The sequence below is a fragment of the Chelonia mydas genome, chromosome 13 (genome assembly GCF_015237465.2).
Source record: "Chelonia mydas isolate rCheMyd1 chromosome 13, rCheMyd1.pri.v2, whole genome shotgun sequence".
In the NCBI taxonomy this organism is placed as follows: domain Eukaryota; kingdom Metazoa; phylum Chordata; order Testudines; family Cheloniidae; genus Chelonia; species Chelonia mydas.
In genome coordinates, this window is record NC_051253.2 from 35,274,826 (window position 1) to 35,288,165 (window position 13,340).

At 64.6% G+C, this 13,340-nt stretch overlaps 3 protein-coding genes across 7 annotated transcripts; 1 reads left to right on the forward strand and 2 right to left on the reverse strand.

The window, feature by feature from the left end:
• Window positions 1-141: 141 nt before the first annotated feature.
• On the forward strand, window positions 142-3,184 carry TSSK4 (testis specific serine kinase 4). Its single transcript, XM_043527359.1, has 4 exons — window positions 142-607; window positions 941-1,155; window positions 1,870-2,233; window positions 2,927-3,184. The coding sequence occupies exons 1-4, from the start codon at window positions 401-403 to the stop codon at window positions 3,182-3,184; spliced, it is 1,044 nt and encodes a 347-aa protein (XP_043383294.1). The 5' UTR covers window positions 142-400.
• A 1,306-nt stretch (window positions 3,185-4,490) lies between these two features.
• LOC114020747 (magnesium-dependent phosphatase 1) lies at window positions 4,491-8,854 on the reverse strand. Of its 3 annotated transcripts, none has more exons than XM_037916098.2 (6): window positions 8,527-8,854; window positions 7,928-7,988; window positions 6,115-6,225; window positions 5,928-6,035; window positions 4,864-4,949; window positions 4,491-4,634 (listed from the first exon to the last, which is right to left on the reverse strand). In XM_037916098.2, the coding sequence occupies exons 1-6, from the start codon at window positions 8,561-8,563 to the stop codon at window positions 4,507-4,509; spliced, it is 531 nt and encodes a 176-aa protein (XP_037772026.1). In that variant the 5' UTR covers window positions 8,564-8,854; the 3' UTR covers window positions 4,491-4,506. The 3 variants fall into 3 exon arrangements, with proteins under 3 accessions (XP_037772026.1, XP_043382836.1, XP_043382837.1); XM_043526901.1 differs by lacking the exon at window positions 8,527-8,854 and adding an exon at window positions 8,231-8,469; XM_043526902.1 differs by lacking the exons at window positions 6,115-6,225; window positions 8,527-8,854 and adding an exon at window positions 8,231-8,483.
• A 680-nt stretch (window positions 8,855-9,534) lies between these two features.
• LOC102944852 (NEDD8 ubiquitin like modifier) lies at window positions 9,535-12,447 on the reverse strand. 3 transcript variants are annotated; one of them, XM_007065398.4, is made up of 4 exons: window positions 11,757-12,447; window positions 11,272-11,319; window positions 10,958-11,040; window positions 9,535-9,851 (listed from the first exon to the last, which is right to left on the reverse strand). In XM_007065398.4, the coding sequence occupies exons 1-4, from the start codon at window positions 11,772-11,774 to the stop codon at window positions 9,761-9,763; spliced, it is 240 nt and encodes a 79-aa protein (XP_007065460.2). In that variant the 5' UTR covers window positions 11,775-12,447; the 3' UTR covers window positions 9,535-9,760. The 3 variants fall into 3 exon arrangements, with proteins under 3 accessions (XP_007065460.2, XP_037772027.1, XP_043382844.1); XM_037916099.1 differs by having other exon boundaries at window positions 9,535-9,962; window positions 11,757-11,914; XM_043526909.1 differs by lacking the exon at window positions 11,272-11,319 and having other exon boundaries at window positions 9,535-9,962; window positions 11,757-11,928.
• Between the last annotated feature and the right edge of the window lie 893 nt (window positions 12,448-13,340).

Sequence of the window (13,340 nt, forward strand, 5' to 3'; positions counted from 1 at the left end):
GAGGGGGGTCAGCGGGGTCACAGCCCCAGTGGGGAGCCGGGGGAGTTCTTGGGGGGTCACAGCCCCAGTGGGGAGCTGTGGGAGGCCAAGGCAGTTCTTGTGGGGGGGGGGTCACAGCCCCAATGGGGAGCTGGGGGAGGTCAGGGAGGTTCTTGGGGGGCTCACAGCCCCAGTGGGGAGTGGGAGGGTTCCTGGAGGTCACAACCTCATGTAGGGAGGGAGGTTAAGGTGGGTCAGAGCCCCATGGGTTGGCTCATTGGAGACCCAGCCCCACTGGGGTCCAGGGGTTTCATTGGGGGTCCCAGCTAGGATCTAACTGCCTGCCCCGCCCCCAGAGGGGTGACTCTCTGGCACCAGATGCACTGACCCCCCAGCGCCCCCAGAGGGGCAAGAGGCCGTCATGGTGGAGACAGCCCCCTCGGCCCCCTACCTGTCCGTCATGGACCAGTACGGCTACCAGCTGGGCAAGATCATCGGCCACGGCTCCTATGGCATTGTCTACGAGGCGTATTTCACCAAGCAGAAGGCCAAGGTGGCCATCAAAATCATCTCCAAGAAGAAGGCATCCGATGACTATCTCAACAAATTCCTGCCCCGCGAGATCCAGGTAGCGAGGGGGTGCCGTGGGGTGTGGGGGCCAGGCTGTGGGTGCCGTGGGGTGGGGAGCTGGGCAGGCGGGATGGTCATGGGATGCTGAGGGGGCAGGACAGGGGGCGCTGTGGGTCAGGAGGTGCCGTGGGGCAGGGGGGGATCAGCAGGGGACGCTGTGGGGAAGGGGGCAGGCCGGGGGGGATCATCAGGGGATGCTGTGGGACTGGGGGCTCAGCAGGGGGCACTATGGGGCAGTGGGCACCATGGGGTGGGGGGATCAGCAGGGGGCACTGTGGGGCCGGGGACACCGGGGGGCAGGCGGGCGCCGTTAACCCCTCGCCGCCCGCAGGTGATGAAGGGCCTGCACCACAAGTACTTGATCACCTTCTACCAGGCCATCGAGACCACGTCGCGGCATTACATCATCATGGAGCTGGCGCCCGGCGGCGACATCCTCGAGTGGATCCAGAGCTCGGGGCCCTGCGCCGAGCCCCTGGCCGGCCGCTGGTTCGCCCAGCTCACCCTGGGCGTGGCCTACCTGCACAGCAAGGCCATCGTGCACCGGTGAGGGGCCGCGCCCGCCAGCCCCCGCGGAGCCAAGCCGCAGGCTGCAGCCAGTAGGGGGCGCCCACCGCCACTGGGGAATTACAGTGGGTCCTGCTCTATTGGGGGTTGTGCCATTCCCCTCCCTGCTGGGGGGCTGGCTCCCTGGCACCGCCAGCCCCCCAGTCCCACCGCCTTTCCCGGTGCCCCTCTGCCACCTCCAGCCTTGCGGAGCGGGCCTCAGTTTACCAGCTTCCCCTCCGCCACCTGCACCACATGTGGCTTGAGGCGGCGGGTTGGGGGAATATTATCTCACCCAGGCACCGCCATGAAACCGAGCAGCCCCCACCCTGGCTGGCCAAGCCTGCCCCCCCGGCGCTCCCCCCCAGAGCTCTCCAGCCCTGAGTCCCAGCCATGCTGCATTCCACCTCTTGGATCTGCCCCTCAAGCCCCAGACAGGCCACTGAGTGCTCTGCAGGCTTCCTGGGGGACACCCCACAGGCCTTCTGGGGGACCCACAGACCCTTGGGGGCCCCCTGCCCACTGGCACCATGAGCCAGTGCCTGTAGAGGGGAAAGGCCCCACGCCCCATTCCCTAAGCCAGCCAGTCCCTGCCCTGCGGCCGGATCAGAGCCGGCACCCCCTAGAGAGGAAAGGCCCCGCGCCCCATCCCCATCCCCAGCGCCCCCTAGGGGCAGCCCTGCACCCCCGCCGACCCCCCGCTGCCTCCTGCAGGGACCTGAAGCTGGAGAACCTGCTGCTGGACAAGCGGGAGAACGTGAAGATCTCGGACTTCGGCTTTTCCAAGCAGGTGGTGCCGCAAGCCCAGCCGCCGGCCAGTCCCTCGTACCCACTGCTGGCAGGCTCCAGCCCCCTAAGCCAGACCTACTGCGGCAGCTTCGCCTATGCCTGCCCCGAGATCTTGCTGGGGCTGCCCTACAACCCCTTCCTGGCCGATATCTGGAGCATGGGCGTGATCCTCTACACGCTGGTCGTGGCCCACCTGCCCTTCGACGACACCAACCTCAAGCGCCTGCTGCGAGAGACCCAGAAGGAGGTGACCTTCCCTCCCCAGCCGCATGTCTCCGAGGAGTGCAAGGTGGGCGGGGGGGGGGGGGGGGGGCAGCAGGGGGCACCGGGAGCTGGGAGGGCTGCAGGCCAACAGGGGGCGCTGAGTGGCCGGCAGGGAGTGGGGGAGCTGGCCCGCAGGGGGCGTGGTGGGTTGGGGGGCCAGACTGGCAGGCAGCACCCAGCAGACCCAGGTGTGGCTGGGCAGATGTAGGGAGTTAGGTGGATCGTGGGGGGCTGGGCAGACAATGTGGGACACAGAGCAGGGGGCTGGACACTGGTGGGTGGACTGGAGGGACTGGGTGATCCATGGGGGGCTGGACAGATCATGGGGGGCTGGGCAGTGTTTGAGGCAGGCTTGGTGGGTCATGGGGAGGCCAGGTGGATCGAGGGGGACGGGGCCCCATGACAAGGCAAGCGGACCACAGAGGGCTGGACAGATCGGGGGGCGGGGGTCGTGCAGATCGAGGGGGTCCAGACCCAGTGGAGGGGAGTGAGCCAACTGTGGGGGGCTGGGTGCCATTTGAGGTCGGGCCAGGAGGATCAGGGGAAGCCAGGCCCAGTGGAGAGGGGAGTGGCTCATGGGGGCTGGGTGGACCATGGTGGGGCTGGACAGACTGGGGGGGGCAGATCAAGAGGGGCCAGGCCCAGTGGAGGGAGCAAGTGGGCCACGGGGGCCAGGCAGACAGCGGGGCCCTTAACGCTCCCCTTTGCCCCCCCCCAGGACCTAGTGCACCGGCTGCTGTGCCCGGTGCCCCGGCGCCCCACGGTGCTGGACCTGCTGCAGACGCCGTGGGTCCAGCGTTTCCAGGGCGAGCGGCCCCACACCGAGCTGCGGGCGCTGGAGGCGGCCTGGGGGGTGCGGGCTGAGGGGGGGCGGGTGCTGCCCAGGACCCCCTCCTTGCCCCTGCACGGTGAGAAGAAGCGGGGGGGCAGCGGAACCCAGCTGAAGGTTGCAAAGCTGCCAGAGAAGGGGAGCTGAACCCCCAATAAAGAGAGCCCAAACCTATGGGGTGCAGTGTGAGGAGGCTGGGAAAAGAGGGGGGCTCAGTGGTGGGGACCTGGGGGCACCGTGCCAAGGGGGTAAAGAATGCCACTCTATATTCTCAACCTTTTATTTTGAGGTCCTCCACCTGAACCCCGATTTCAAGGCAGCTAGAAAAGGGGGGCTCTGGGCTGAACCCCCCAGAATTGTAAACCCTGAGGTGGTTGTGGTTGGGACCTAGTGGGGAGCACAACACTGCACCCAATACTCTGACCCCCCACACAGAGGGGGCAGAACAGCCCCCCTGAAGTTCACACCTAGAGAGGGACCTCTCTACCACCCTTTGGCTTTTCGGATGCAGCCCCCCACCTTCACATCTCTGGTGCCAGGACTCTCCCGTGCTCCCAGCGACACCCCCAAATTCCTCCCCACAGGCGTGGGGGGCAGAGGGAGTCCCCCTTAGCATTCACTCCGATGGGGGGGTTCTCCCTAGGGCCCCAACACCCCAGAGTTTTGGAGATGGCACAGCCCCCCCCCCCCCCCCAAAGATCAGTACAAGTGGGAAGGATTGGGGCGGGGGGCTCAGCTGCGGGGTGGGGACATTCAGGGTCCCACCCCAGAGTGACCGGGCACTCCTGGCAGCAGCAGTAGGTTGATATCTCCCCTCCCCCACAGCATGGGCTGGGCTCGAACCTAGGCGAGTGGTCCAGAGCAGGGCCGGCCCAGGGAGGGATAAGGGGTGGGGGGGCGGAGCTGGGGCAGGGAGCAGCCCCTGCCCCACAGCCAGCAGCAGCAGTAGGTTATCTCACTTAGCCACACGCACACACGGCAGTAGTAGATTGTTATCGGTCTCTTATACCCCCCCCATCACCAGCAATACCAGGTTCTCTCTCACACACACACAGCAGTAGTAGGTTGTTCTCTCTCTCTCTCACACACACACAGCAGTAGTAGGTTGTTCTCTCTCTCTCTTTCACACATGCACACACACAGCAGTAGGTTGTTCTCTCTCTCTCTCACACACACGCACATACACAGCAGTAGTAGGTTGTTCTCTCTCTCTCTCTCTCTCACACGCGCACACACAGCAGTAGTAGGTTGTTCTCTCTCTCACACGCGCACACACACAGCAGTAGTAGGCTGTTATCTCTCTCACACGCGCACACACACAGCAGTAGTAGGCTGTTATCTGTCTCGGACACCCCCTTCCCACCCCCACAGCAGGTTGTTATCACACACCCGTGCCTGCAGCTGTAGTAGGCTGTTATCCCCCCCCCTTGCGCACACAGAGGGACACAGAGGCTCAGTCACTCTGGAGTTTATTCTGCCCCTTGGGGAGGCGCAGTGTGGGGCACCGGTGCGGGGGGGCAGGAGCGAGCGAAGGCCTCCAGCCCCTGGGTGAGGAGCGCCTGGGTCATTCCATTGGGGACCAGGACGCAGGTGACACCTGGGGGAGGAGAAGAAGAGAGTGGGGGTGACCCCCACCATTCACCCCTGCCCCACCCCTCCATTTGCTCCCCTCCCCCCGCAACATCCCAGTCCCTGACTCCTCCCCCCATTCCCTCCCTGGACCCTCCCCCAACATTCACCCATGTGGGGCTGGCAGGGGAGTCCTGCCCAGGAGGGCTGGGGGCACCCGGGGGGGGCGGAATCTGTGGTCACCCCGCCTTGCCCACCTAGCTTGCTGACATCCCGGATGTTGCGCTCCTCGTCGTCGAAGAACAGCATCTGGGCGAAGGGGACCCCGGTGTCCTGCTGCAGCCTGGGTGGGGGGAGGGGCAGACTCAGGGCTGGCAGTATAGGGGTTCGGGGGGGGGGGTTAAGGGTGCAGTGGGGGTTGGGATCTGGGGGGTTACTTGGGGAAGTGGGTGCTCTTCCCCCTAGGCTGGATCTCAGCTGGGGGAGTGGTGTTTAGGGGTGCAGGGGGTACCTGCTGCTTTGGGGACTTGGGGGTACCTGTGGAAGAGGGTGGAGTGGGGATGGGCGGTTTGGAGGCATGGGGGGTGCAGTGGGTACCCATGGAGGTGGGTTTGGCAGGGTTGGGGGTGCAGTGGCTACCTGTGGAAGTGGAGGGGTGGGTGTTTGGGGATGCAGTGTGGTTTGGGGGTGCAGCGGGTACCCGTGGAAGTGGAGGGATGGTGGTTGGGGGGGTGCAGCACTGTTTGGGGGTGCAGTGGGTACCTGTGAAAGTGGGGGGTGGGGGCTTGCGGGTGCAGCGGGGTTTGGGTGTGCAGCAGATACCTGCGGAAGTGGAGGGGTGGGGGTTTGGGGGTGCACTGCTGTTTGGGGGTGCAGCACGTACCTTTGGAAGTGGAGGGGTTTGGGGTGCAGCGCGATTTGGGGTGCAGCATGTACCTGTGGAAGTGGAGGGGTTTGGGGGTGCAGCAGGGTTTGGGGGTGCAGTGTGTACCCGTGGAAGTGGAGGGGTTTGGGGGGGCAGCGCGGTTTGGGGGTGCAGCAGCTACCTGTGGAAGTGGAGGGGTTTGGGGGGGCAGCGCGGTTTGGGGTGCAGCGGGTACCTGTGGAAGTGGAGGGGTTTGGGGGGGCAGCGCGGTTTGGGGGGGCAGCGGGTACCTGTGGAAGGGGAGGGGTTTAGGGGGGCAGAGCGGTTTGGGGGTGCAGCGGATACCTGAGGAAGTGGAGGGTTTTGGGGGGGCAGCAGGTACCTGTGGAAGGGGAGGGGTTTGGGGGTGCAGCGGGTACCTGAGGAAGGGGAGGGGTTTGGGGGGGCAGCGGGTACCTGTGGAAGTGGGCGCTCTTCCCCCCAGGGTAGATCTCCACCCGGTGCAGGAAGCTGTGCAAGCCGAAGAGCTCCAGCAGCTGGGTGGCGCCGCGGGTCTCACCTGTCCTGGGGGGAGAGGGGTGGTCAGAGGGGCTGGGGTGTCAGGGGCGCAGGGTTGCGCAGGGGGCGGGGGTCAGACACTCACCGGGAGGCGGCTGCCATGGGGACGCCCAGGCCCTGCAGTCGCTCCAGCACAGCCAGCACCTCGGGGTACAGCCGGACGGGGCGGCCGCGGGCATCCAGCACCGAGCCAGCCCTGGGGGCAGAGGGGGTTACCCGACTCCTTGGAGCCCCAGTACCCTCCCCGCTGACCCCCCTGGCCCCCTATAGCCCCCCATGGCTCCTGATCCCATCTAGCCCCTCCCCTCCACCCCCTATGGTCCCTTATAGCCTCCTCTGACCCCCTATAGCCCCTCCCCTCTGACCCCCATAGCCCCCAATCCCCTATACCCCCCATGGCTCCTGATCCCCTATAGCCCCGCCCCTCCCCTCCCCCCTATGGCTCCTTATAGCCTCCTCTGACCCCCATAGCTCCCAATCCCCTGTAGTCCCTCCCCTCTGACCCCCATAGCCCCTGATCCCCCATAACCCCTCTTACCCCCTGTAGTCCCCATAGCCTCTTCTGACCCCCTATAGTCCCCATAGACCACATAACCGCCTCTGACCCCGTATAACCCCTCCCTGGCCACATATATCTCTCCCTTATAGCCCCCAATCCTCTATAGCCCCCATAACCTCCACTGACCCATCATAGCTTCTTCCCCTAGCCTCTCTGACCTCTATAGCTAGGACCCTACCAGATTCAAGGTGTCACAGACTGTGAAGTCTGGTCTCTCCTGTGCTTTTACTGGGCAGATTTCACGGGGGGCAGGAACTTTTCTCAACCTGGGGGTCCCGACCCTAAAGGGGTTATGGCGGGCGGGGCTGCTGGCCTGGAGTGTCGCCACCAGCAGCAGCACCACAGATGTCAGGGTGGCAACACCGCAACCCCCCCCAAGAACCGTGTGACCCCCCCCAGCCCCCTCTTGGGTCGGGGCTCCCCGGTCACCGCAGGGGACATTTCTGATTTCAAGATCTGGATTCATGAAACTGACGATTTTTAAAATCCTATGACTATGAAATTGACCCAAATGGACCCTGAATTTGGTAGCGCCCTTCCCTATAGCCACCCCACAGCCCCTCCCCGACCTCCTATAGCCTCCCCTGACCTCCTATAGCCTCCCCTGACCTCCTATAGCCCCATCCTCCATAGCCCCTCCCCTGATCCCATATCTCTCTCCCTTATAGCCTCCTCTGATCCCCATAGCCCCTCTCCTGACCCCCTATAGCCCCATCCCCCATAGCCCCTTTCCCAACCCCCTATAGCCACCTCTGACCCCATGGCCCCTCCCCTGACCTCCTATAGCCTCCCGACCCCCTATAGCCTCATCCCCCAGAGCCCCTCCCCTGACCTCCTATAGCCCCATCCCCCATAGCCCCTCTCCCAACCCCCATAGCCTCCTCTGACCCCCTGTAGCCCCATCCCCCCTCCCTGACCCCCTATCGCCACCTCTGACCCCAATAGCCCCTCCCCTGACCCCATGCATCCCTCCCTTATAGCCTCCCTAACCCCCTACAGCCCCCATAACCTCCTCTAACTCCATATACCCCTCCCTCATAGCCTCCCTGACCCCCTATAGGCCCTCTCAGACCTCATATATCACTCCCTTATAGCCCCCCAGACCTGCTTTAGCCCCATAACCTCCTCTGAACTCCATGGCCCCTGACCTCCTATAGTCCCTCCCCTCCAACCCTGCTATAGCCCCTCCCGTGACCTCCTATATCCCTCCCTTATAGCCCCACAAATCCTATATCCCCATCTATAGCCCCCTGGCCCCTCCCCATCTTACCCCTATACTCCTCCCTGTTAGGCCAACTTCCGCTCCCCCCTGCCCCCTCCCCATGTTCCCCTTGCCCACCTGCCCCGCTGGAAGGGGGGGTCCACGTGGGTGTCAACCCAGAAGGGCCACAGGGTGTAATCTGTAACAAGAAAGGAGGGGCGTGACCCTTCACGGAGACCCCCATCACCAGGACCCGAACGCAGGGCTGTGGGGAGACCCCACCTAGCAACTGCCCCACTGGGGGGTGCCCCACACTACCCCCCCACCCAGGATCCCAGCCCAGTCTCTGGAGACACAGACTCCATAACCCCCTGGTGACCCCCACCCAGATCTCCCCAAACCCTCCAGTCACAGCCCCCCCCCCCACTGCCCCAAACTCACCCAGAGCTAGGACCCAAAGGCAGGGCGCGGGGAGACCCCCCCCGAAACCTCCCCTCTGCCCCTCCAGCATGCCAGCCAGAGTCGGGGGACACATGTAACCCACACACCTCCTGGGGGTGGTGCTCTGTCCCGTCTGATGGCACTGAGACCACTAGAGAGAGTGAAAGGGGTCTGCCACAGCCTTAGCTAACAGGCAGTTGGCTTTTAGCTCATGCAAGAAGCTCCAGAGGTCCCCGGTTCGATTCCCCTTGCCGGTGCTCCACAGGGACCCCCCCCCCCCCGTACCTCAAACTCACCCAGGTCAAACACAACCAGCCCAGGGAGGTGGCACATCGGGTCCCCTTTGTCGGGGGGAGGGTAACAGAGAGAGATGGGGGGTGTCTGGGGGCTGGAGAGAGGGACAGACGGGGAGCAGGGGGAGCGTCTGGGCTGGATGGGGCAGACCCGGCTGATCGCTGGAGAGGGCCGGGCTGTGCCAGCTGGGCCTCACGTGTTGAGCCATAGAGACTCAGGCTAGACAGGCTGCTCCGCAGTTAACCCCGCCCATGCCAGGGCACGGAGCTAAAGAGCCCAGTGCAGAGACTCACCCCTGAGCCAGCTGCAGCTCAGTGCAGGCGAGGGGTCCCCATGTAACCAGCCCCCCACCACCACCCCAGAGCCAGCTGCAGCTCAGCACCCTGCGCGGGGTCACCGTGTAACTGGCTCCTGCGCCCCACCCCAGAGTCAGCTGCATGTCAGGGCCGGGTGAGGGGTCCCCGCAGGGGTGAGGGAAGCTCCCTAACAGAGGAGGGGGCCCACTGGTGTCCAAACCACGGCCCGGCCCTACCTTTCCGCCCCGTCTCTTCACTGCAAGTCCTTGGCCCCGGCTCACTCCTCCTCGCCCCCTCCACCCCGGCTTGCCCTTACGCTGGTAAAAAGTGCGTGGTCCATGGCCCCCTGACTGCACCTCTTCTGGCAGGCTGGGTCCCCGTATAACCAGCCCTTCCGCCCACCCCAGACGGGCCCCCTCTCAGTGGGGCTCACTGTATAACCAGCCCCTCCCCCCTCGGAGGGGGCCACGTCTCAGCGCCAGGTCCCCAAATACCAGCACCCGTACCACACACGAGCAGCTGCATCTCCATGCTGGGCAAGGGGACCCCATATAACCAGCTCCCCCTAGAGGGGCCGGGCCATGTCTCAGCACCGGGTGAGGGGGTCTCCCTGTAAGCAGCCCCCCAAACCTCCTCTCAGTGCCAGGCAAGGGGCCCCCCCTCTAACCAGCCCCACCTCCCCACCCCAGAAGCAGCTGCATCTCCACATCCTGCTGCACTGAGACACCTTTATTAACACTCAGCGATCCAAACACAAGGAACAAGACACCAACGGGGACCCCCGAGCGCTGGCCACTGCTACAACCACGCCGCCCCAGCCCCCCACGGACGGCCACCCACACTGAGAGTCCATGGGGGAGGGGGAAGCAGCCATCCGGACAGCGCTAGCAGAGCAGGGGGTGCTTGTGGGGGGCTCTGTCGCTCCAGTAGGGGGGTCCCATCACCGTAGCTGCCCCCCCCGCAGAGCCAAGACCAGGTGGAGGACGGAGCCACCCTGGATCTTGTAGTCGGCCGCAGTCTTCTCGTCGTTCCTGCAGGTCAGATGGAGGGACATACGGACAGAGGGGGCATGAGCCGGGCGTAGCCACCACACAGCTGCCAGCCATGGGGGTGGAGCCAGGACTCCGGGGTTCCATCCCTGGCTGTGGGAGGGGAGTGGGGTCTAGTGGTTAGAGGGGGCGGGGGTTGGGAGCCAGGACTCCTGGGTTCTACCTCAGGGGAGTGGGGGCTAGTGGGTTAAAGGCGGTGGCCCTAACAGCTCTTTATGCCAGCTGGCAAAGGGCACCCACCTCCCCGTAGTGTGAACATTCAGCCCAACAGCCTCTTGTCGGGTGCCCTGTAACCCCTGGCGACCCGAGAGCTGTGGCACGGTGCAGGCCCCGAACACACCGTTCCTCACAGGTGCTGCCAACATGTCCCGGAGGCAGCAGGCCACCGAGCTGGCCCCGGCAGCAGGAACGGGGATTTTACCGGCCTGAGCGCGGACATATCTGTCCATGCCACGCAAAGCAACGGTGCCCATCGCCCAGCGGAGGCGGCAGCTGGCCCGGCGCCCATGGGGATACGTGGCAAAGTGTCCCTGGGGTACCCAAATGGGGGAGATCCTCTGCCGGCGTGCCAGGAGCTGGCCATGCCAACAGTTTGATGGCTAGGAAAAGCTGGTCCGTGCCCCTAGAACCGGCTCTGCACAGAGGGCGCATCCTCAGTGGGGCCAGCCCCCTGCTGTGGCCTCCATCTCTCTCTCTCTCTCTCCCCCACTGGGGGGTCTGCGAGATGGGCAGCACCTGCCAGGGAGAGGCAGAGCCTGGAGGGGTTGGCAGGGGAGGCGGGCAGGCTGTCATCAGCCACCCAGTTTAAGCACCAGCAAAGCTGCTGCTGATGGGGGAGGCTGGGAGCCAGGATGCCTGGGTTCTGTTCCAAGCTCTGGGAGGGGAGTGGGGTCTAGTGGTTAGAGCACAGGGGGCTAGGAGCCAGATCGCCTGGATTCTATCCCATAATGCGCTAGGGAACGTTCTGCTGGCAGTGAGAGCCAGATTGCCTGGATTCTATCCCACAATGCACCAGAGGCTGCTACACTTCAGATATCCCAGAACAGCCCTGGGCTGCATCGACCATCGCGCCCCTCCCCCCCACTCACATCTGCTTGCCGCTGTAGATGAGACGCTGCTGCTGGGGTGGGATCCCCTCCTTCTCCTCCACACGCTCCTTTATCCGCTCCACCTGGGGTATGAGAGAGAGGTAAAAGCCGGGAGAACTCCCCCCCAACCCCGAATAACTCCCTGCCCCAGGGGCTTCTGGGACAGAGAGGACAGGACCAAGGTCTGGATCCCAGGAGAGTGGGGAAGGGATGGAGGGGGCGGGTCTGAATGCTGGATCCCAGGAGAATGGGATGGGGGAAGGGTCTCCAGAAGGGCAGGGTCTCCCCCAGCCCCACCCCCCCAGGACAGGTACCTTGTCTGTGGGCTCAATGTCGATCTCGATCTCCTTCCCGGTCAGCGTCTGGAAGCAGCAGGGGAAGTCCTGGTTAGCAGCAGCTCCCCTGGGATTCCCCTGTGCACAGGGGCCGGGCTGTGCCCACGCTCCCTGCCCCTCTATCCCATGGTGCGCCAGAGCAGGGAGAGGTACTGCAAGCTTCTCCCACAATGCCCTTGGGGACTAGCTTTCCCATCATGCACTGGGGCACCAACTCTTGCTCACTTGTTCTCCCCCCCATGCAATCCCCTGAGACCCCCCCTTCACCCATCATGCACCAGGGCAGGGGCAGCCCCTGGCCCCCAAGGCACTGGGGGGTCACACGCTGCTGTCAGACTGTTCTCCCAGCATGCACCAGGGCAGGGAGTGGGCAGCACCTATCCCAGGATGCTCTGGGGCAGCAACTCTTGCTCACCAGCCGCCCCCATTTCCCAGCAGCCCCCGCGCTGGGGTCCCCCGCTCACCTTCACTTTGATCAGCATCGTGGCCCGGCAACTCCTCACCTCTGAGCCGGAACCAGAACCGAGCCCCCACCGTTCTGAGGCTTTTACCCAGCAGACTCCGCGCGCGCGGCCCTCTCCCTGACGTCACTTCCTCCACCTTTCCAGCCCGGCCCCGCGGGGCACGACGGGAGCTGTGGTCCCCTCAGCCCCGCCCCAGTTCAGAACAAGGCAAGAGACTACAGCTCCCATGGGGCAACGCAGAGGCTGGGGGCGGGACTGGGGGGGGGGGGCTCCCTGAGCCCAGTGCATGATGGGAATTGTCGTCCTCGCGCAGCTGTTACCCCTTGAGCACGACCGGAGACCGGACTACATTTCCCATGAGGCAAAGCGGCTCGGCGGGACGAAGAGCGCGGGAGGCGCAAAGGAGCATGATAAAGAAAACGGCCCCCCGCCTTCGCGGTGCATGATGGGAGTTGTAGTCCGCTCACACCCACTAGTGTTTCAGAACGGCAAGGGGCCGGACTGCCTTTCCCATGAGGCGCCGCGCACACAAAATGGCTGCCCAGCCTCACGGGAGATGTAGTCCCGCCGGCCGCCCACGACCCTCCCGTAAGGCACCGCGCGCGGCAGCGGCCTGGGCAAGGGGCGGGGCGCTGGAGGAACCGTTGGGTGCGGAGCGGTCGATCGTTCCGCGGCGCTGGTAGCCACCACCGGAAGTCGAGGGGGAGGGGCGCACCGGAAGTGGGGCCCGCACCGGCCCACCTATGGGCCCCCCCACAAAATTAACCCCGTGTTGCCAGTCTGGGTTCCAGGCCTGCCGCAGAGTGGGGTGGCGGACAGGGCTGTTGACACAGGGTTGGCGTTGGTCATGCCGGCCCTTTAAGGGGTGGCCTGGCAGGGGTGGTGCTGGGGTCAGCGCCCAGGCTCAGCCCCGAATGGCGAGATGGGCTGGGCCAGGTTGAGACACTGGTGAGGGGGTCAGAGGTCACAGAGGCAGCCTTGGGGTCAGCGGTTACGGAGTCACAGTTTGCGCTGCAGGAAGGAGGCTGTGATGGGGTCAGAGGTCATGGCAGTATCTGAATCAGCGTTCCAAAGGGGTCAGAGGTCACAGGTGGAAGGCCACAACATGGAGGTTACGCCCTGGTCAGGGGTTTCAGTGGGGGCTGAGATTATGAAGGGGACAGAAGTCGTGAACTAGATGGGGGTCACTGTGGGGCCAGAGATCCAGTGGGGGTCGGCTGTCAAGGCAGAACTGTTGTTAGCAGTGGTGTCGGAAGTCTGGCCGGGGTCAGAGGTTGTGGTGGGAATAAGGACCCAGAATTGGGACTGTTAGACTTGACCTCACTCTGGGATCTCTGGCAGCTTGCCCTCCAGCACATTGAGCCAGAACCCACCACGCACGAGACCCACGGGAAGTCGCCTCAGGTGAGGCCATCAGATCTGGGGGCTTGTTGTCTTATCATTAGCCAGTCACCCTTCTGCCTTTCTCCTTCAGAGCGCCGCACTGGATTCATGATGGACGCCTGGTTGCTGAGCCTCACGCCTCAGTAAGGCGCTTAGGGCAGGGCGCCAGGGCTGGAGTGGGGTCCCCTGGGGGCCTCTGGG

Coding starts and splice junctions, on each gene's coding strand:
- TSSK4 (XM_043527359.1), top strand. CDS start 401: ATGGTGGAGACAGCCCCCTCGGCCCCCTACCTGTCCGTCATGGACCAG. Junction 1,156..1,869: donor AGCAAGGCCATCGTGCACCG/GTGAGGGGCCGC, acceptor TGCCTCCTGCAG/GGACCTGAAGCTGGAGAACC. Junction 2,234..2,926: donor ATGTCTCCGAGGAGTGCAAG/GTGGGCGGGGGG, acceptor GCCCCCCCCCAG/GACCTAGTGCACCGGCTGCT.
- LOC114020747 (XM_043526901.1), bottom strand. CDS start 8,324: ATGTGTCCCCCGACTCTGGCTGGCATGCTGGAGGGGCAGAGGGGAGGT. Junction 4,950..5,927: donor AAGAGCGCCCACTTCCACAG/GTACCCGCTGCC, acceptor CCCCCCACCCAG/GCTGCAGCAGGACACCGGGG. Junction 4,635..4,863: donor CCGGGATGTCAGCAAGCTAG/GTGGGCAAGGCG, acceptor CTCCTCCCCCAG/GTGTCACCTGCGTCCTGGTC.
- LOC102944852 (XM_037916099.1), bottom strand. Junction 11,041..11,271: donor ACATTGAGCCCACAGACAAG/GTACCTGTCCTG, acceptor CTCATACCCCAG/GTGGAGCGGATAAAGGAGCG. Junction 9,963..10,957: donor ATCTACAGCGGCAAGCAGAT/GTGAGTGGGGGG, acceptor CCCCTCCCACAG/CCAGGGATGGAACCCCGGAG.